General features: G+C 37.2%; 1 protein-coding gene across 1 annotated transcript; it reads right to left on the bottom strand.

Annotated features, from left to right (window-relative positions):
- Nucleotides 1-9,925: 9,925 nt before the first annotated feature.
- On the bottom strand, nt 9,926-10,861 carry LOC133043393 (olfactory receptor 6C2-like). The gene has a single exon (XM_061124191.1). The coding sequence runs from the start codon at nt 10,859-10,861 to the stop codon at nt 9,926-9,928; it is 936 nt and encodes a 311-aa protein (XP_060980174.1).
- Between the last annotated feature and the right edge of the window lie 10,317 nt (nt 10,862-21,178).

Genomic DNA, 21,178 nt, shown 5'->3' with positions numbered 1-21,178 from the left:
GAGTGACCACACCATCGTGATTATCTGGGTCATGAAGATTTTTTTCCTATGGTTTTCCTGTGTATTGTCACCCCTTCTTAATAGCTTCTGCTTCTGTTAAGTCCATACAGTTTGTATCCTTTATTGAGCCCATTTTTGCATGAAATGTTCCCTTGGTATCTCTAATTTTCTTTAAGAGAGCTCTAGTCTTTCCTGTTCTATTGTTTTCCTCTATTTCTTCACATTAATCACTTAAGAAGGCTTTCTTGTCTCTCCTTGCTTTTCTTTGGAACTCTGCATTCTGATGGGTATACCTTTCCTTTTCTCCTTTGCCTTTAACTTCTCTTCTTTTCTCAGCTACTTGTAAGGCCTCCTCAGACAACCATTTTTCCCTTTTGCATTTCTTTTTCTTTGCTGAACAGAGGGAAAACCTTAGAATAGTCCTGATGATATAAATGTAGGAAAGAGCTACACACACGAGGGTGATGATGAAGATCAACATAGCACACAGAACAGCCATATGTTCTATTAGCCATGTATCTGACTTGTCCCCAGTTGATATGCTATACATGAATCTGGGAATACAAATAGTTGTGAATGAAATGTCTAAGAAGGAGAAATTTTGTAGGAAAAGATACACAGGTGTTTTAAGGTGGGAATCAATCTGCGTGAGGGCGATGGTGCTTGCTTCCCATTACACTCAACATGTAGGACAGAAATAGAAAAATAGAAAGCAAAATTTTCAGTCTGTCTTCTATTAACCCCACCAAGATGAAGATGGTTAGTGTGGTTTGGTGTTTGATCCTTAACTGTGGTCTCCTGTCCAGTCTGCTTGAAACAATAAGGAAGACTTTGCATGAGGAACTCCAGAGTCCTGGCTGGTTTTTAACCTCATGAGAAATAAATCTGAGAGTGACTCCTATACAACAGTTTTGCAGAGAAGTAAACGCATAGCACATGGCAGTGTTTTATCCCCTCTTTGTGTCTCACAAACTGACTATTCATTTTTTAATCCTGTTATTTTATGCTTCTCCTTTTAATGAATTTACAACTTAGCTGTTATTGATGCCATTTCAACATATCTTCTTAAAAATAATGAAAAAAACAAAAACAAAACACCTCTCTTTGAATAAGTTGCTTTGGGGTCAAGAAGTCTGCCTTCCCCAATTTCCTGTCTCCAGACATGCTTCTAACAGAAAAATAATCCCACCAAAAAAAAAAAAGAAAGAAAATAAGAAGAAGAAGAAAAAAAATCACTTAGAATGGTCTTAAGAAAATCCTAAAATTAAATTAAATTTTACATGTATGTTAGGTCTTATACTGGCAGTGATTCTTATTACACAGTCTATCCTGTTTCAGTTAATCCAGTCCAGCTTCTCAGAGGTGTGCTAAAGACATTTCTCATGGACATATTTTCTAAAAGATTCATTTAAATGTGTTACAATCCAAATGTTTTGAGGTTTGCCTCATTGACAATTTATTTCAAATGTATGTCTGTAATATTTACCGTTGTCTATATTTTCCTGCCACTATTAGAATATGTTGTATATGTTTATGCTTCCTAGGTTATCCTTGTCCTATTAAAATTTCTCTGCAAATTACAAGCCAAATTTTGAAATTGTGTCATTGAATGGATCCCTTTGTTTTCAATTCCTTAGACAGTGAAAACCCTAATGCCTTCTAACAAGATCCTACAATTTAATAATCTCTAGATGTTGAGAGCTTTTTTTCTCTTTTCTCATTGAAGGGTTCTCAGTAAGAGCAGTTTGTTGGTATTAAAACTCTAAACAGAATACTATTTCTTTCTATAAAGATTTGACAATGACACATTTCCACTCTCTGTATTTTGTAATAATATGTTTGTTTTGTTTCAATTTTTTTTTTTTTTCAGAAAAGTAAGAAAATGTTGGGCTCCCCAGATGGCACAAGTAGAAAAGAACCTGCCTGCCAATGCAGGAGGTAAAAGAGGCAATTTATTCATCAACTCACTTGGTTTTTAAACCAATTAAACTACTCCAGACAAGATCATCTCTAGTCTGTCACTTGTTTCACTCTTTGGACACAATTCAGTCTTCACTTAACTCAAACTCTGCTACATGTGAGGTAACTTATGAAGGTCATAATAGTTTGATTTCCACTATTTGACATTTTCCTCAATTTTTTCCTACTTCTCTCTCTGTTCTCTTTTATTTTCCTTTAGGCTGCCTTTTCTAACCATTCTGCTTATTGATTGACTTGTGACCGCTTTTCTAGGCAATCCTTTCTTTCACTTACTCTTCTCTCTAGAAGAGTCTCATAAATAAGGTGACTTCACTGAGGTTAATAAATCTAAAGTTTATATCTGCATGGAAAATGGCTTCAACTATTTCTTGGACATCTAGATCAGACTTAGAGTGTTTGAATTTAGACTTTTCCTTGGGCAGTTTCCTTCACTTCTATATCTTGTGCTTTTTCAAGTATAATTAAGATAAAAATATATACATCTTAGGGTTGTACTGATAACTGTAGATAATAATACAATATCTACAGCTGCATGTGGAATGTGTGAACACTCATTACTATTTCCTGCATTAAACTTTCTTATTTCATTTCTGTATTATTTCTTTTGGAGTGTCCTCTAGGTGTGTTTCCATTTCAAGATTTTAAACATGGCATGCATTGCTGTGTTTCTCTGTCAATTTTAAGTTACATAAGGACTTTCTTAATTCTTCCCTTTTCTTTGCTCCTATTTTCAGTTTATCACCAGGTCTTGCAATTTCTGTTATCTTAGTTTGATCTTCTTACTTTCTCACCACCCTAATTTTACCATGGGTATTTTTATCTTTAGCTGAAATATTGTGAAAGTATATTAACAGACACTTAGCATGAATGATTACTCCTCCCATTCAATATTTTAAAACCAACACAACCAGAATCATTTTTCCAAAGCCCACTTATGATTAATCCCCCCTATAGACTTTGGGAAAAAATGTTTTGAAATGTTATTAACTGAGAGTTACCCTGTACTAGGTATCTCCTTAAAACTTTCATCTAACTCTCAGTGACATAGAAGTGAATTCATTTAGGCTTTAGGTAAGGTTTGTGAAGAGGAGGGGTAGGGAACATATTCATGAATTTTGAATTTCAAATACAAAAGCATTTAGATTTATGAAGGCTTTTCAGGTAATAAATATTTGAATATACAAATAAATATTTTTGCTTTATATATCAAATATAAAATATTTTTAAAAATGATTTAACAGGCCTTTAGAGTGACTTTAAGAAGATTTTTAAAGTTTTTATATGAGTTTAATGGAAAAATTATATTGATCTTTTGATACTGCCTTTAATATTAAGCAGGTATGAGTGACTCTCTATTGCTTTCCTGTGAACTAATGTGTAGTGAGAAGTATACTTCCTGTCATTTTTACACAGTCTGTGGAATAATGCACAATGTTCTTATTTCCCCTTTCCTTTTTAGCCTCAGTTTCCCCTGTGATACCTAGTTCATGGAGCTATTGTGTATATTGATTGAGATAATCCATGCAGAGTGCCCAGCAGATGGTGAGGTAAAGCCACTACCCCTCCTTTTTACTCTACTTCATTTTCTTTCTCCCCTCCATTGTCTTTCTCCTCTTCCTTTTCTCTATAACTTATGCTAACTAATACAGTAATGAGTGACTGAACACAAGCTATTGATTTCCTTTCTTGTGCTCTGTATAAAGCTGGTGGATTTTGGTTCAGTGTTCTCTGGAGAAATACTAAGGGCAGAGTCCAGACCTGAAATTTTGGGCATGAAGCAATAGGTATTCCACATTTCCTTCTCAGCTTTAATTGTATGATTACTTGGGTAGCAGTTTCCTTTTATGAATGAAGAGTTTATGTCATTTGTTTTTCCTCCATTTCAAGGAGTAAGGGATTTTCCTTGGAAAAACTACTTCATTTGTTATATGACTCATTTAACTTATTTGTCTGCAACATATCCCTTAAGAAATCTAGAAATGTGTTCTGAGATCTTGTGACTCAAAGCATGTCATTTCTATCAATAACAGTAGCAAATAGCAGCATCAGAGTACAATAGATAGATAGGAAATTACCTGTGGTTAATAGGTACCTCTATAGGACATGGGGAATAATCTATGATCAAAGGGAAAAATTTCTAGCTATTAATCAGGTACCCTTTTATATATGTCATAAAATTCTTGCCTGGAGAATCCCCATGGACAAAGGATCCTGGAAGACTACCATCCACGGGGCTGCAAAGAGTTGGATACGACTGAGCAACTAAGGAACTGACATTCTGTACTAAGCTGAGAAAACCCTGAAGCTCTCAGTGCTTCACTGTGGCATCCTAACTCAGACCATAGTTCAGGATCCCCAAACGCTCCTGCTTTTCTATTCACCAATTCTTATCTTCTGTGATCCCAGATGTTAAGTGAATGTTCTGCTAAACCACTTTCATTCAGATCTACTTTCTATTTAGTATATTTGAAGAAATATTTGCATTTACCACTAGCTCACAATAATTTGATCACTAATGACAACTTTGCTTGTATTAACAATTTGGCACTCTAAGTGTATTAGAGTTATATGTTGGTATAAATCCATATTGATTCATAAGAGTGATATTGTATGGTAGGTCTCTTCTTTTAGTCCCTACTGTTCTTATGAGTAGCCATGAATTCATTTGAAACATACTAAGAAGCTATGATATGGCTGGTTATGCTGTAGATACTAAGAATAAAAAGAGTGAAGAGATAACTGACCCATCTCTAATGGATGTATGTAATGTATATTTTGCATGAGTCTAATCCTTTCAAATTTCATTTTTCTGAAACCAAGTATCATTAGAAATAATTATTTTCTTTTTGGCCATGGTTTAGTAAATAAGTTGTGTCCGACTCTTGTGACCCATTAGACTGTAGCCTGCCAGGCTAATCTGTCCATGGGATTCTCCAGGAAAAAATACTGGAGTGGGTAGCCATTCCCTTCTCTTTTTCTTTTCTTCTTTTTGGATCTATCCAAATTAATGTATTGCCATCCTTGAGTTTTAAACAGATATGTCTGATAGTTTTCACACACCAAGGAAGTTGAATGGTGAATGAAGAAAGAAACTGAAGTTACCAAAGAAGAACATATTAATACTTATTCTAATGGAAGATAATTGTGACTGTGATAATTGTTGACTGTGTAATTCTCATCATTCCCAAGATGAAATCAAAGTATAAATGATTGCAAATACATGCACAAATGCCCCTTTCATGACAACATACATTGTATTTTTGCAGTGGATAGTGCTCTCTGAGTTGTCAATTGCCCCTCATTAAGATTCTATTCCACTTAGACCTAGAAAATAATGTCTTATATCTTAAAGCTGAAATTAAAAATAATTTATTTTAAATGTCTGAGAATATAGAGTGATTCTTAGAAGATTTGATAGCGGCAATTTCTGATTTCTCCCAGCAAGAACAGATTCTTACACAGTGAATAAAATGAATGTTTTATTATCTCAGACTCTTATGGATGTGCAGGAGCCCTTTGTTTGTATAAATAAAGAGTCCTTACTGACTAAAGCTCAAACATGACTTGTGAATATCATATGCAGTAAATTTTGACAAAATATCTGACAGAGGCAGCAGTGGGAACTGGGTCTTGGGAAACTACAGAATGTAATGATTTTATTAGACACATTCCAAATGCAACACTATAATTTTCTGATGCGAAGATTTTCTTCAACCCACAGAAAACAAAGCATTAATAAAGCACAACAAAGTTGCTTTATGTCTACGTTTTCAGTGGGAAAATACTTACGTTTGTATATTTATATATGTATATGAAAGAAATACAGAAAATCAAACTGGCTGTCTGAGGAAGCCTTACAAATAGCTGTGAAAAGAAGAGAAGCAAAAAGCAAAGGGGAAAAGGAAACTCTCCATTTGAATGCAGAGTTCCAAAGAATAGCAAGGAGAGATTAAAAAAAAACAAACAAAAAAAAAGCCTTCCTAGGGATCAGTGCAAAGAAATAGAAGAAAAGAATTGAATGGGGAACACTAAGATCTCCTCAAGATAATTAGAGTTCCAAGGGAACATTTCATGCAAAGACGGGCTCAATAAAGGACAGAAATGATATGGACCTAACAGAGGCAGAAGATATTAAGAAGAGGTGACAAGAATACACAGAACTGTACAAAAAAGATCTTCAAGACCCAGATAATCAGGATGGTTTGATCAATAACCTAGAGCCAGACATCCTGGAACATGAAGTCAAGTGGGCCTTAGGAAGCATCACTACGAACGAAACCAGAGGAGGTGAAGGAATTTCAGTTGAGCTATTTCAAATCCTGAAGGATGATGCTGTGAAAGTGCTGCACTCAATATGCCAGCAAATTTAGAAAATGCAGCACTGGCCACAGGACTGGAAAAGGTCAGTTTTCATCCAATCCCAAAGAATGCTCTAACTGCCGCATAATTGCACTCATCTCGCACGCTAGTAAAGTAATGCTCAAAATTCTCCAAGCCAGGTTTCAGCAATATGCGAACCGTGAACTTCCAGATATTCAAGCTGGTTTTAAAACAGGCAGAGAAACCAGAGCCCAATTTCCCAACATCTTCTGGATCATTGAAAAATCAAGAGAGTTCCAAAAAATCATCTATTTCTGCTTTATTGACTATGTCAAAGCCTTTGACTGTGTGGATCACAATAAACTGTGGAAAATTCTGAAGGAGATGGGAATACCAGACCACCTGACCTGCCTCTTGATAAATCTGTATTCAGGTCAGGAAGCAATAGCTAGAACTGGACATGGAACAACAGACCGGTTCCAAATAGGGAAAGGAGTATGTCAAGGCTGTATATTGTCACCCAGCTTATTTAACTTATATGCAGAGTACATCATGAAAAATGCTGGGCTGGATGAATCACAAGCTGTAATCAAGATTGCTGGGAGAAATGTCAATAGCCGCCTCAGATATGTATATGACACCACCCTTATGGCAGAAATTGAAGAAGAGCTAAAGAATCTCTTGATGAAAGTGAAAGAAGAAAGTGAAAAAGTTGGCTTAAAGCTCAACATTCAGAAAACAAAGATCCGGTCCCATCACTTCATAGCAAACAGTGGAAACAGTGCCAGACTTTTTTTTCGTGGGCTCCAAAATCACTGCAGATGGTGACTGTAGCCATAAAATTAAAAGACACTTATTCCTTGGAAGAAAAGTTATGGCCAAAATAGGCAGCATATTAAAAAATAGAGACATTACCTTGCCAACAAAAGCCCGTCTAGTCAAGCTATGGTTTTTCCAGTAGTCATGTATGGACGTGAAAGTTGGACTATAAAGAAAGCTGAGCACTGAAGAACTGATGCTTTTGAGCCATGGTGTTGGAAAAGACTCTTTAGAGTCTCTTGGACTGCACAGAGATCCAACTAGTCTATCCTAAAGGAAATCAGTCCTGAATATTTATTGGGAGGACTGATGTTGAAGCTGAAACTCCAATACTTTGGCCACCTGATGCGAAGAACTAACTCATTTGAAAAGACTTTCCAATCTGATGCTTGGAAAGATTGAAGGCTGGAGGAGAAGGGGACGACAGAGGATGAGATGGTTGGATAGCATCACCAACTCAATGGACTTGAGTTTGAATAAACTCTGGGAGTTGGTGATGGACAGGGAGGCCTGGCATGTTGCAGTCCATGGAGTCACAATGAGTCCGACACGACTGAGTGACTGGACTGAACTGAACTAAACCTCTTTCTTGGATGAAGATTTGACATAAATGATGCAGCTACCATAAGTGATGGAGACAACTATCATGTGGGAAGAACAAGTGAAGGCCTTCTTTTGCTGGGTAGAGGGTAATTTTAGTATAGTGCTAATGCTATAGATGTAGGAAAGAACTACACACATGAGTTGATGATGAAGGTCAGCACAGCACACAAAATTATCATCTGTTCTATCAGACACATGTCTGAGCAAGAAATCTTCTGGGTATGATAAACATCACAGTAACAGTAATCAATTTCATTCAGATAACAGAGTTCCTGAAGTTATTATAGATGTCTCCTCTGTAAAAGATTATTCTTTAGTGTTTTCTAAGGAATTTATTCAGCTAATTTTTTTTAATAAAGCAACACTAATCACCATTGGCTTTCTGTGGATTCATATGCACACTAAACACATAATAGTAGACTTGAGACAAAATAAATAGGAAATTCATGACATTTAGGGGAAGCGTAGTGTCTGTGGAAAATAGGTACCAAAAATGGCTACCTCTTTTCTTGCTGTCCACACCCTCTGCAATGTGCCCCTAGTTCCTTCCAAGCACAGGTGATTCTGTTTTTCTTCCTTGAATGTTGACTGGTCCTGTGACTTCCTTGGCTAATAGAATGTGTGTGGAAGAAGGGATAGTGTGCCTAGGAATCCAGAAGCCTTGTTTGCTTCCATTTTCTCCCCTAGGGCCTCGTGATCTTACCATGTGACCCAGTATTAGCTAAGCGATAAAACATCATCTGGAAGAGGGTTCATTTATCTTAGTAAGGAGTCATTCAGCTTCTAAGTATGAGAATGAGGCCTTATTTGACAACAAGACTCAGTCATCTGTGAGGACAGTCCTGTGACCTAGCCAACTAAGATCAGCTGATGTCTGCTCAAACTGGCAAAAACCACAGTTGATTCACAAACTCAAGTTTAAAACCACTGATTTAGGGATGATTTGTCATTGCATAATAACTAACTGCAGGATGTGGCAGGTACATATATGAGGGCCTCCACACAGAGGGCTAGGGAGGGACACCGGAAAGGAAATCTTTGTATAAGGTGATGCCTTGACCATGACCTAGAAATGAAAGTCAAAAGCATTCCAGTCTGGACCATTGAGCTTTATGGTGAGAAATGGAAAGTAATAAATAACCATATGTAGACATCTTTATTTGAGAAATATTAGTGAAGGCTGTATCTCCTGGTTTTTTAATGTTAAAGATAATCTTTGTGGAGACAATTATGTCTTCATATTGGATTCCTTGTTTATAACCCAGGGATTCCTTGTATTTTGCTGGTTTAATTTTCATTATGTATAGAACTTTAATTTGCTGAGATTTGATGGCTCCTTTTGGCTTAATTTAGCTATCTTTAGGATGTGAACTGTATTATGTATTTCAGCACTAGTTTTACTTCATCATCATAAAGATGGTTTTAGTGTCTCACCAGATTTTATCATACCACTGCCTCCTGGGTGATGAATTAATGTAGAAACTGTGCTCTTTAATGTAGAGGGAATCTAATGAATCTAAATCCTAAAACTTTGGGCTTTGAAGTTTCTTTTACAAGGTAGATGTGGATCTCCACATGTCTAAGCTCTTATATTTCTTCTCCAACATTAAAATCCTTTCATTTTTGCTCAAACTAACCCACAATTTTTCTTGAATAAATAACTCCTGCTTGAGAAGAGCAATATATATATATATATATATATATATATATATATATATATATATATATATATATATATATATTTATATATATAACATGTATATATAAAATCATATATATATGTGTGTGTGTGTATATTTTGGATATTTGTACTTAGAAGACAATTGATACTATTACTCCATTATTTTCTTATGAGTTCAAGGATACAATTCTTTCCATATAAGATGTAAGAGTTCTCTTATTGATCAGAGGCAGGTTAGAATTCAGGAAAGACCTTTTTCATGGAAATATAATATCATGTTCTTTTGATTTGAGATATTATCTTGGATAAAATTTATTTTCAACAGGAGTGGAAATAACTTGTTTATATCACATATTGAAAATATGATTTCAAATCCAAGATTTAATAATAGCAGTGATATAAGCATGCTAATCAAATAGAAAATAGACCAGAATACAACAGTTAAGATGAAGATTGTGACTTCAAGTCTCAATGATCTTTTTAAATTTATATTATTATTTTATGCTTCATTTTAACATTCCTTTATTTCCTTGAAACCAATGAAATTCTTTTGATTAAGTCTGTAAAAGCTTGTTTTACTTGTTTGTTCCTCAGGCTATAAATAAATGGGTTTAACATGGGAGCAACTGAAGTAGTAAGCACTAACACACACTTATTAATCTCCACTTCATCCTTTGCTGAAGGTTTGACATAGATGAAGATACAGCTTCCATAGGTGATAGAAACCACAGTCAGGTGAGAAGAGCAGGTAGAAAAGGCCTTCATTTTTTGCTGAGCCGAAGGCAACTTTATGATGGTCTTGATGATGTATGTATAGGACAGAACTACACACAGGAATGTCCCAATGACAGTCAACACAGCAACGGTAAAAACCATCTGTTCTAGGAACCATGTGTCCGAACAAGAGATTTTTAGCACAGGAAAAGCATCACAGAGAAAATGATCAATGATATTAGAGTCACAGAATTCCAGCTCTAAGCCCAGGGAAGCTGGTGGAAATATGACCAGACAACCTGCTATCCAACAGCAAATAACAAGTCTTCCACAGACTCTACTGTTCATGATGGTTGCATAATGTAAAGGTTTGCAGATGGCCACATAGCGGTCATAGGACATTATGGCCAGGAGAAAAAATTCTGTTGCTGCAAAAGTGAAGATAAAAAATATTTGACTAAAACAAGCATTATAAGAAATATTCTTGTCTCCAGTTGATAAGCTGTATAAGAATCTGGGAATGCAGACCGTGGTGAATAAGGTTTCTAAAAAGGAGAAGTTTTTGAGGAAAAAGTACATGGCAGTTTTAAGGCGAGAATCTACTAAAGTGAGTATAATGATGGTCAGGTTCCCAGTGACACTCAGTGTATAGGAAGCAAATAGAAATATAAAAATCAGAACCTGCATTGGAGGATCATCTGTTAGCCCCAGGAGAATGAATATAGGTAATGTATGGTTTCTCATCACTGACTTGTACTTCTTCTCAAGCTCCTGACAAAGTCAAGTGTCACTGAACTGAGAAAACCTGTATGAAATTATGAGGCATGGCTACCGGGTAAAAAAAATCCAATCAATGCAATGAATAGTCATTTTCTTCTTTGACTTGACAATGACGGATCAAAACTCAAATTGTCAGCCCTTTTGGTGTTCATTATAGGTACCCTCAAATTCAGATTTTTCTGAAATAAATTTGTACTAGAGTCCACATGTTTAACTCTTTACATGTTCTCATCTCTATTTTTTCAATTAATTTAAATTTTGTCCCTTGTATTCTGAAATGTATTTAGCTATAGAATTAGAAAGGATCATCTGGGCTGTAAGATTTTGTGGATTTGATAGTCTTCTTTTTCTTCTGAATAGTAATTCTTCACTACGCACAGGTTTGAATGAGCTCACAAGTTGCTTGAAGTGTGGGTTCCTTTTAAATGCAAATTAATGACATTTGTATAAAATGTCAAACTGGAGGCCATGTGTGCAGTATGAATACTTTTACTGCAGTGACCAAAGAGTTCCTTCATTTTATGTATTGTACTTTTGGTGTCAGAATTGCCATCTAAAGAACAAAGCTTTCCAATGTTGCTATTACCTTGAAATTTCTACAACAATATCTGACCTTCCCTCCATTTGCACTCTGATAAAACACAGTGTTGTATAAGTACAACATAAACGATTTACCTGATGCAATACTGGGCAAAGGAATTACGACAAGGAAAAGAAAATCCTGAAAGAATTTAACCTCAGTTGTTTGTACTTCCAAGGTCACAAAGGAGAAGGGGAGACAGGATGAGACACAGGTTGGAGACCAAAGACATGTGACAATTCCTTTTCAAGTAGTGATTTGAATTGGATCCTGCAACAGAAAAATGACATCAATGGAAACTGTGAAATTCCAAATAAAATCTATATTTAAATTAATTTATTTTAACCTTATTTGATTCTTTTTTTCAGTGAATCCTTCAGCCCTCTGAGACCCTCCAAGCCGGAGCTGCTAGCACTCTCCTCTCTGTGTTTCTGGGAACTCACAGAGAGGTCCTCCAGTGCAGTGTGTAAGCTCAGGTCCTCGGCACCTGGAAAGTGAGTCAGGAGCCACTTTTGTCTCTGCTGCTGACTGCTGGCAGGGGGGCACCCAGAGAGCATACGGGACTCAACAGGCAGAGGTGGAGACACTCTCACTGTCTGCCTAGTCTGGCCATAACTCAGACCTGTCCTTGCATCAGTATTGTAACGCTATTTGCAATAGTCAAGACATGGAAGCAACCTAGATGTTCATCAGTAGATGAATTGATAAAGAAGATGTGCTACATATATACAATACAACATTGTGTGTGTTAGTTACAGTCATGTCCGACTCTTTGCAATCCCATGGACTGTAGCCCACCAGACTCCTCTGTCCATGGAATTCTCCAGTTAAGAATACTGGAGTGGGTTACCATTTCCTTCTCCAGGGGATCTTCCCAACCCAGGGATCGAACCTGGGTCTCTTGCATTGCAGGCAGATTCTTTACCATCTGAACTATCAGGGAAGTCCACAGTCATGTATAATTCAGCCATTAGGGAAGCCCACTATTATGTGTAATTCAGATAACTGGTGGGAAGCTGCTATAGAACACAGGGAGTCCAGCTTGGTGCTCTGTGATGGGTGGGATGGGAGAGGGGAGGGATGCTCAAAAGGTGAGGACATATACATAATTATGACTGATTCATGCTATGTTATGACGGAAACCAACACAATATTGTAAAGCAACAATCCTCCAATTAAAAAATAAAGATCCCACATGAAAAAAACTATTATTTGCACACATTGTTAATTCCTTAGTTTTAATAATACCTGTGTGATTACACAGGTTGCTACCATTAGGAAGAGCTAAGTGAAGAATATCTGGGAACTGGCTGCACTACTTTGTCAACTCTTCTGTTAAGTATAAAATTATTTCATAATTAAAAATTTACCAAATAGATATTAAAAAAGAAAGAAAACCAAAAAAGTGAATAGTAATTGCCAAGCACTTTCTCTCTGCCTGGCAAGATGATGGGGCAAATCTTCACACGGAGAGTTTCTCTGGCATATATGTCCTTTTCTCCAATTTTTTGCTTCTTCATCCATATTTTTGGGGGTGATGTCCATTTTATATTATCTGTAAGTATGGAAAATATCCTTTGAAAATAACATTTACAGTTAAAGCTAATGGTTTAATATTAATCAGCAATGCCTGAATTGTGAGGATTCTGTCTATACCTAAAATCTAAAATTATAAAATCAACTTCAGGCTTCCCTGGTGGCTCAGCCAGAAAAGAATCCGCCTGCAATGCAGGAGACCTGGGTTCGATCCATGGGTTAGGAAGATCCCCTGGTGGAGGGCATGGCAACCCACTCCAGTATTCTTCCCTAGAGAATCCCCATGGACAGAGGAGCCTGGACGGCTGCTGTCCTGGGGTCACGAAGAGTCGGACATGACTGAGCGACTAGGCACAGCAATAGGACCCAAAATGCTTGGTATCTCTGACCCCTTGACAGTACAGTCGTGTGATGAGGACGTTCATGTTTAGAAAGGAACGTTACCTGTGAAACAGCTCTTCAGAGTATTTCCACCAAAGGGAGCATTCACTTTCCACAAACCACAACAGCATTCTATACAAGTTTGCGAGGCGTCTGTTTCCTGATACAACTCTGCTCATTCCCAGCTTCCCACCCCGTTCCTCCCTTTGCTGGACTGATACCGATACCTGTAGGTTTTTCAAGTCTAGGCTTAGCGTCACTTCTAGCAAAAAACTTTCCTGAAACTTCACTGTGCAAGTTATTGGCTTCTATTTTTTGCCCCTCTAGTCCACTATGCTTATCTCTTTGTTACCACTAAACATGTAAATGTAATTTTACTAGCATTGAGCTATTCCTTGTTCTTTGAAATTCCACAACAGTTAGCACTATTCAATGGTTATTAAGAGCTCAATAAATATGCTTAATGTAAAATTCATAAATTTTATATGTGCTTTTCTGACTCAGAATGAGCAGTCTGTTTTCTCATTTAGTGACATTTCCACTTTCTTTTGGGCTTCCCTTGTGGCTCAGCTGGTAAAGAATCTGCCTGCAGTGCAGAAGACCTGTGTTCCATCCCTGGGATGGGAAGATCCCCTGGAGAAGGGAAAGGCTACCCAATCTAGTATTCTGGCCTGGAGAATTCCATGAACTGTATAGTCCATGGGGTCACAAAGAGTCGGACACAACTGAGAGACTTTCATTTTCACTTTTCCATTTTCTTTTATGAACAATTTTTCAATAAGTATGCAATCCCAGTTGGTGGTCTTCAATTTGTTGTCTTCAAATAGTCACTTAAATTCTTTCATGTTTTATCTTTCTTGGGGTATAAATGACATAAGAATGCACATACTTAATATATATGCTATATATAACCTCTGTTGTCCATTTTCCTTCATTTTAAAAAAATGAGGTCTTTAAACTATAAAAATTATTCCTTGCTTCTTGGAAGTGCAAAAAAGTCTACCTGTCATATTTAGTCCTAGACTAAAAAGAAAGTCATTTGAAATTTTTTTTTTTTGTAGTGATTAAAATTATTATATATTTGGTCTTCTCTTTCATTACACATCCAGCAGCTAACTCAAATATTTCCTATCCTTGTCACTGACTGAATACCTTGTTGTTTTCCTCCACTGCTAAATCACAGGCATTTGCCTTAGAGGCTTCATGCAAATGATTACTTGGAGTTTCACTTGGTTACTTAAAAAAAAAAAAAAAAAGTTTTCTTCATAATCATAGGAAAGGGAGATATCAGCTCCCACTTGGTGCCTAGTCCCGCTGTTTAGCCTAAGGTGTTTATAGAAAAACAGAGTAAGGGAAGCACAGGGAATGTTTTGCCTAAAAGTTAGCCTCCCTACCTCAACACCAGGTTAAAGTTCATAAAGGGATAGCATAGTATTTCCAGTGGTGGGACAGGAGTGAATTGTCTCTGCGGCCCGAATCCCTTCCCTCAAGTCCTGTTGGAAGGACTCCAGGTATCTGACCCTCCCAAGAACCTCAGGCAGCCTGTATGTCCTGAGGAGACTAAACTTTTCTTCCAAAAATGCCACCAGTTTCTTCAGTCATTTGTATTCCACCTTCTTAATAACACTCTCATGAAATTAATTGACACTTATATTGATACAGATGTTGAAAAATGAATTTTCATTAAAATGGGAGAGACTTTTAGAAGATGGGGTCACAGTCTTATAAAACATAGGCAAATAAGTTACTCAATGGAGCTACATTCACTTATTTTATACATAGTGTCTTTTTTTTAATGAAGTTCAGATTAAGGCAGAGAACACTTAAGAGCATCCCTCTAAAATTCCACTGCATTTAGAAGAACTTCATCATGTTGATACAAGAAAACAGCTACTCAATGACTGAGAAGTCATATTTCATAAGTGGTTGTTGAAACTGTTTGTAAAATGTTAAGCTGACAGATTATATAAGTTTATTTGGTATGGATACTTTCCTCAGAGGAAAGCACCATTTTAGAGGTCAGAAAAGGCACAGAAAGTTATAAAAATACTTCTCTCATGGTCATAACCTCAGATATTTGCTGAACCCCGAAGTGATAAAGGGTGAAAAAGTTGTCCAGGAAGGTGTTATGGTGGAGAGATGTGGGTGGTCTCTGACCATTCTTAGGAGCACAGACATACTCACACGGGGCTCTGTAGTTGAAGAGTTTTTGCTAAGTTGTCCTCCACCCTCACAAAAGGAAGATTTTCTCAACAGAAAGCCTGCCTTGTCCTGAGCACGGGATATCTTTACTCCGGAACTACAGAGCTAATAGTAGTTTAAATGGGTAAGTAGGAATCTCTTTCTGTTGTTGGGAAAGTGTGATTTTCTGATATATCTGACAGAAAGGCATATTTCTAAACTGACGTAACTTTTCTTTTAAAAAAATTGACCTCATTTTCAATTAAGTGAGCAAGCAAACACGTCCTTGGTGATTCTGTCTTAAATGTCACTAATAAATCTCTTATGTAATAGACTTTGGGGATAGAACAGGAAACACAGGCCTGGAGAAAATGTCTTCATGAGGCACTTGTAAATAACATTAGCATCAGAAGCAGGTCAGGCATGCGAAAATTAGTTTCAGATTACAAGACAAGAGGCAACTATCCGTTATTTTATTCCAACACTATCTTAGGCATTTGTAACCTGATAAAGACAAGTTTTCCAATGCATTAATCCTGTAAAGTTTGTAATTAATTTTAGTGTCAGTAAAACTATTCAATTTGATAATAGAAAAACATCTTTTATCAAAACAACAAAGTGATAACTTACTATTAATAGTTTTCAGAAATATCTCCCAGATCTTCATAATTCCTTTGTTTTTATATGTCATGAGGCTTTTTTTAGAAAGTGAGCCATAGTTGATTTACAGTGTTGTGTTAATTTCTGCTTTACAGAAAAGTAGTTCAATTGCACATACACATATGTTATTTTCTATATTCCTTTCCATTGTGGTTTATCACAGGAGACTGAATATAGTTCCCTGTGCTATACAGTGGGACCTTGTTATTTACACATTCTATTCATACTAGATTGCTCCAGCTAACCCCATATCTCACAGTCTCACTCCCTCCCACCCTCAGCAACCACAAGGCTGTGTTCTATGTCTGTGAGTCTTTTTCTGCTTAAGTTTCATTTGTTTCATATTTTAGGTTCCACATATAAGTGATATCATATGTATTTGTATTTCTCTTCCTGATTTATTTACTCTGATAATCACTAGTTGTACCTGTGTTGCTGCAGGTGGCATTATTTCATTCTCCCATTGTATATGTGTACCACATCTTCATTCATTCATTTGTTGATGGACATTAGATTGTTTCTCATGAGGCTTTTTATTTCTATATTTACTTGTGAACTTATTCTATTTCATTAAAATTTTAATATATGTTTTTGCATTGATATTCACTACATTACATGATTATATATTTTTAGTTTGTTGTATATGCACATCTTAAAATGCTTTCTGCATGGCTTAATTTTAATATGTCTATGTGTAATTTTCTTTGAATATCATTTCTGTGAATTCATGGAACTTCTTAATTGTATATATTTAATTTTCCCCAATATTTTGGTAATTTCCAGCCATAAGTTATTCCTATAATTTCTACCCCATTCTCTCTCTTTTACTGAGCTTAAAATGATACACATGATAGACTTTAACATTATACCATCAGTCCCAGATTCTCTTAAGAAATAATTCTATTTCTTTGTTTTATAAGGATTTCACACTTCAAATCTAATTTCAAAGCCATTGCCTCTTTCTTCTGTAATCTCAATCCAGTAATAAAGCTGAAGTGTGACTTTCTGCAGAAACATAATTTTTGTTTCTAACGTTTTCCTTTTTATACTAAGTGTGTTCTCTTTCTTTTCTGAGAGCCCTTACTTTTCATCTTCTTCCTTTATCTCATAAAGCACAGTTGTGTAGACTGATTTAACATCTTTGTATGGTGGTGTGTGTGTGTGTGTGCTCAGTCATGTCTGACTCTTTGTGGCCCCATGGACTGTAGCCTGCCAGGCTCCTCTATCCATGGAATTTTCCAGGCAAGAATACTGGAGTGGGTTGCCATTCCTTCTCTAGGAGACCTCCCTGACCCAGGGATCGAACCTGAGTTTCCTGTGTCTCCTTTATTGGCAGGCCATCTTTACTAGTGTGCCACCTGAGAAGCCCAACACCTTTGTATAATACTACCAATTACTGAGTCATCTTGGCCTTGGCACCCACAGATTATCATTTCAGTTGATGATTATCTTTGGAGTGGATCACATTTTGCCTATTCTTTGTATTTGCAGCTATTTGGGATTGTATTCTCACACTTTGACCATTGTGTTGTTTAAACTCTGGGTTATGTTATGTGTTGTGCAACTTTACCATCTGGGCCTATTACATTGTTTAAACTCTGGATGATGTTATATTCACCTTGGAAATGTGAATCATTTTCTTTAAGCTGGCAGTCAGCCCTGTGAGACTCAAACTACAAGCTCAGCTTCATTTTTTTCAGGGCTGACTGCACGCTCAGTTTAGTAATTTAAACCTTTGAGAAAACTGTTTCTCTTTTTGTTGGAGTTTGAACCATGGTTAACTGGTTCCAGGTTCATCCTGAAATGTGTGCATGCTTATATATGTTATTGAGGATATGCTCTTCTCTGACTCTTTGGTGAATTCCTGCATCTATCTCAGACCTGACCAATACTTTCCCCTGCGTACTGTTATTGTACAGAGTTTTCTATAAATGACAGTTCCAGTTGGTTGATGGGTTATCGGGATCTTTCATATTCTTGCTGGTTTTCTGCCTAGTATTTCTTTCTGCTGCTAAGTGAAAGTGAAAGTAAAGTTGCTCAGCAGTGCCCGACTCTTTGCGACCCCATGCACTGTAGCCTACCAGGGTCCTCTGTCCATGGACTTCTCCAGGCAAGAGTACAGGAGTGGGTTGCCATTTCCTTCTCCGAGGAATCTTTTTGACCCAGGGATCAAATCCAGGTCTCCTGCATTGCAGGCAGATGCTTTACCATCTGAGCCACCAGGATTATTTACATTTTAAGCTATAATGGTAGATTTGCCTGCTTTCATTTCTCATGTCAATTTTTTTCTACATGTATCTTGAAGTTTCCTTGTTAGGTGCTCTATTATTAATAGTTTGCTAGGACTTCAGTAACAGTGTAACATATGGTGGAATAAGAAAACAAAAATACATTGTCTAACAGTTCTGGATGCTAGAATTCCAGAATAAAAATGTTGGTAGATTGGTTCCTTCTGAGGAAGGGGAAGCTGAGGAACAATCTCTTCCATGCCTCTCTCTGAGCTTCTGTTGCAGTCAGTATCCTCAGTGTCCCATCACTACAATTCAGATCTCTAGTTTCTGCCTGCATTATCACCTGGCCATCTTCTGCCTCTATGTCACATTATTTTCTCCTTATTTGCATCTGTCTCTGCATCCAAATTTACCCTTTTTATAAGAACAACTATGATATTGGGACAGAACCTATCCTAATGAGCCCATCTTAACTTGGTAGGAGGTAGGGCTGGAGAAAGAGGGGTTAGGGCTGGAGTCAGGTGTGAGGTAGGGCTTCTTTTCTGCTCAATGGCCATGCTACATAGGAGGGGATTGGGTCAGATCCCAAGTTGCTGGAGCAGATGACCTGAGGATTGGATCTGAGCTGCTCTGTTCCCTTTAAGTAAGGTTTGCTTCCCTTCCCTTCCCAATTCCGTGTGTTTATTTCTTGCAGCCTTGATTGTACATGACTACTGCCAATCTTCAACAAATTCTCAGTGAGAATTATTCCACATGTAGATTTATAGATGTATTTTTGATGTGTCTGTGGTTGGAGAGCTGAGTTCCATGTCCTCATATTTTGCCATCTTTATCTCCCCTCTGGGTAAAGGACTTTTGTTTGGGTTTTTTTTTTCTTTCTTTCTTTCTTTTTTTTTTTTTCATTTCACTAATTTGAATATACCATGCCAGTCCCAGCAGCTTGCAAAGTTTCTGTTTAAACATCAGTAAGGTCTTATGGGATTCTCTCGTATGTAACCCAGTCACATTAATTTTATTTCTTTTCAGATTCTATTTTCATTTTATTTTTTTCCATTTTGACTATAATATTTCTTGGTGTGACTTCTTTGAATTGATCTTGTTTGGGATTCTTTGTGCTTCCTGGACTTGGCAGTCTTTTTCTCCCCCAGGTTAGGGAATTTTTCAGCTGTTATTTCTTTGAATAAGTTTTCTACCCATTTCTTCTCCTATTCTCCTTTTGGACCCCATAATACAAATGTTAGTACTCTTGATGTTGTGGCAGCAGCCTCTTAAATGATCCTTCTTAAAAATTTTATCATTCTTTCTTTTTTTTTTTCTGTTCTGCTTGGGTTATTACTGCTACTCTGTCTTCCAGTTCACTGATTTGTTCCTTTATATCTTGGAATGTGATATTGATTCAATCTAGTGTATTTTAAAATTACAAGTGTTGTATTCTTTATCTCTGTTGAGTTTTTCTGTATATTTTCTAGCTCTTTGTTAAATATCTCACTGTGTCTTTTCCTGAGTTTGTTGAGCATCTTTATGATCATTGTTCCTTCCTCTGAAATACATTTCTTACATCTCTCTGTTTATTTCTATGTATTTGGTATCAACAACATCATATATGCAAATGATACCACTCTAATGGCAGAAAGTGAAGAAGAGCTAAATAACCTCTTGATGAGGGTGAAAGACAAGAGTGAAAAAGCTGGCTTAAAACTCAACTTTCAAAAAACTAAGATCATGGCAACCAGTCCCATCACTTCATGGCAAATAGATGGGGAAAAGTGGAAGCCCTGGCAGATTTTATTTTCTTGGCTCCAAAATCTCTGCAGATGGTGATTGCAGCCATGAAATTGAAAGATACTTACTCCTTGAAATAAAAGCTCTGACAAATCTAGATAGCAGAGATATCACCTTGCTGACAAACGGTCCATATGGTCAAAGCTATGGTTTTTCCAGTACTCATGTGTCCAAACGTGAGAGCTGGACCATAAAAAAGGCTGAGCGCTGAAGAATTGATGTTTTCAAATTCTGATGCAGGAGACTCTCGAGAGTCCCTAGGAGAGCAAGGAGATCAAACCAGTCAATCTTGAAGGAAATCAACCCTGAATATTCATTGGAAGGACTGATGCTGAAGCTGAAACTCCAAAACTTTGGCCATCTGATGCGAAGAGCTGACTCATTGGAAAAGACTCTGATGTTGGGAAAGATTGAGGTTGGAGGAGATGGGGGTGATAGATGAGATGACTGGATGTCATCACCAACTCAATGGACATGAGTTTGAGCAAACTCTGGGAGACAGTGAAGAACAGAAAGGCCTGGCATCAGACATGATTCAGCAACTGAAAAACAGCAATTTGATAGGAAGGTTATGTTTCCAGTTCTTGGAGAAATGGCCGTATGTAGGAGATGCACTATGGTGTCCAGCAGCACACTCTCCTCTGGCCACCAGAGAGACATGCTCTGGGGTTGCCCCCCATGTGGATTGTATGAACTCTGCTGCTGCAGTGTCTCTGACTCTGTGGGCATGCTTGTAAGCAGGACTGGCTCCCAGCCCAGTTGCCTACAAGGTCCTGCTTCATGCTGTGGTTGTTGCTCCACTGGTTGGTGGGGTTGTTGCTGTTCACTCAGTCAGTGGTGACCAACTCGCTGTGACCCTATGAACTGTAGCCCACCAGGCACCTCTGCCCATGGGATTTTCCAGGCAAGAATACTGGGGTGGGTTGCCAT

This window comes from Dama dama, chromosome 22, assembly GCF_033118175.1.
Source record: "Dama dama isolate Ldn47 chromosome 22, ASM3311817v1, whole genome shotgun sequence".
NCBI classification, from domain to species: domain Eukaryota; kingdom Metazoa; phylum Chordata; class Mammalia; order Artiodactyla; family Cervidae; genus Dama; species Dama dama.
Note: the sequence above shows the minus strand (reverse complement) of the source record. Positions and strands in the feature narration are given on the sequence as shown.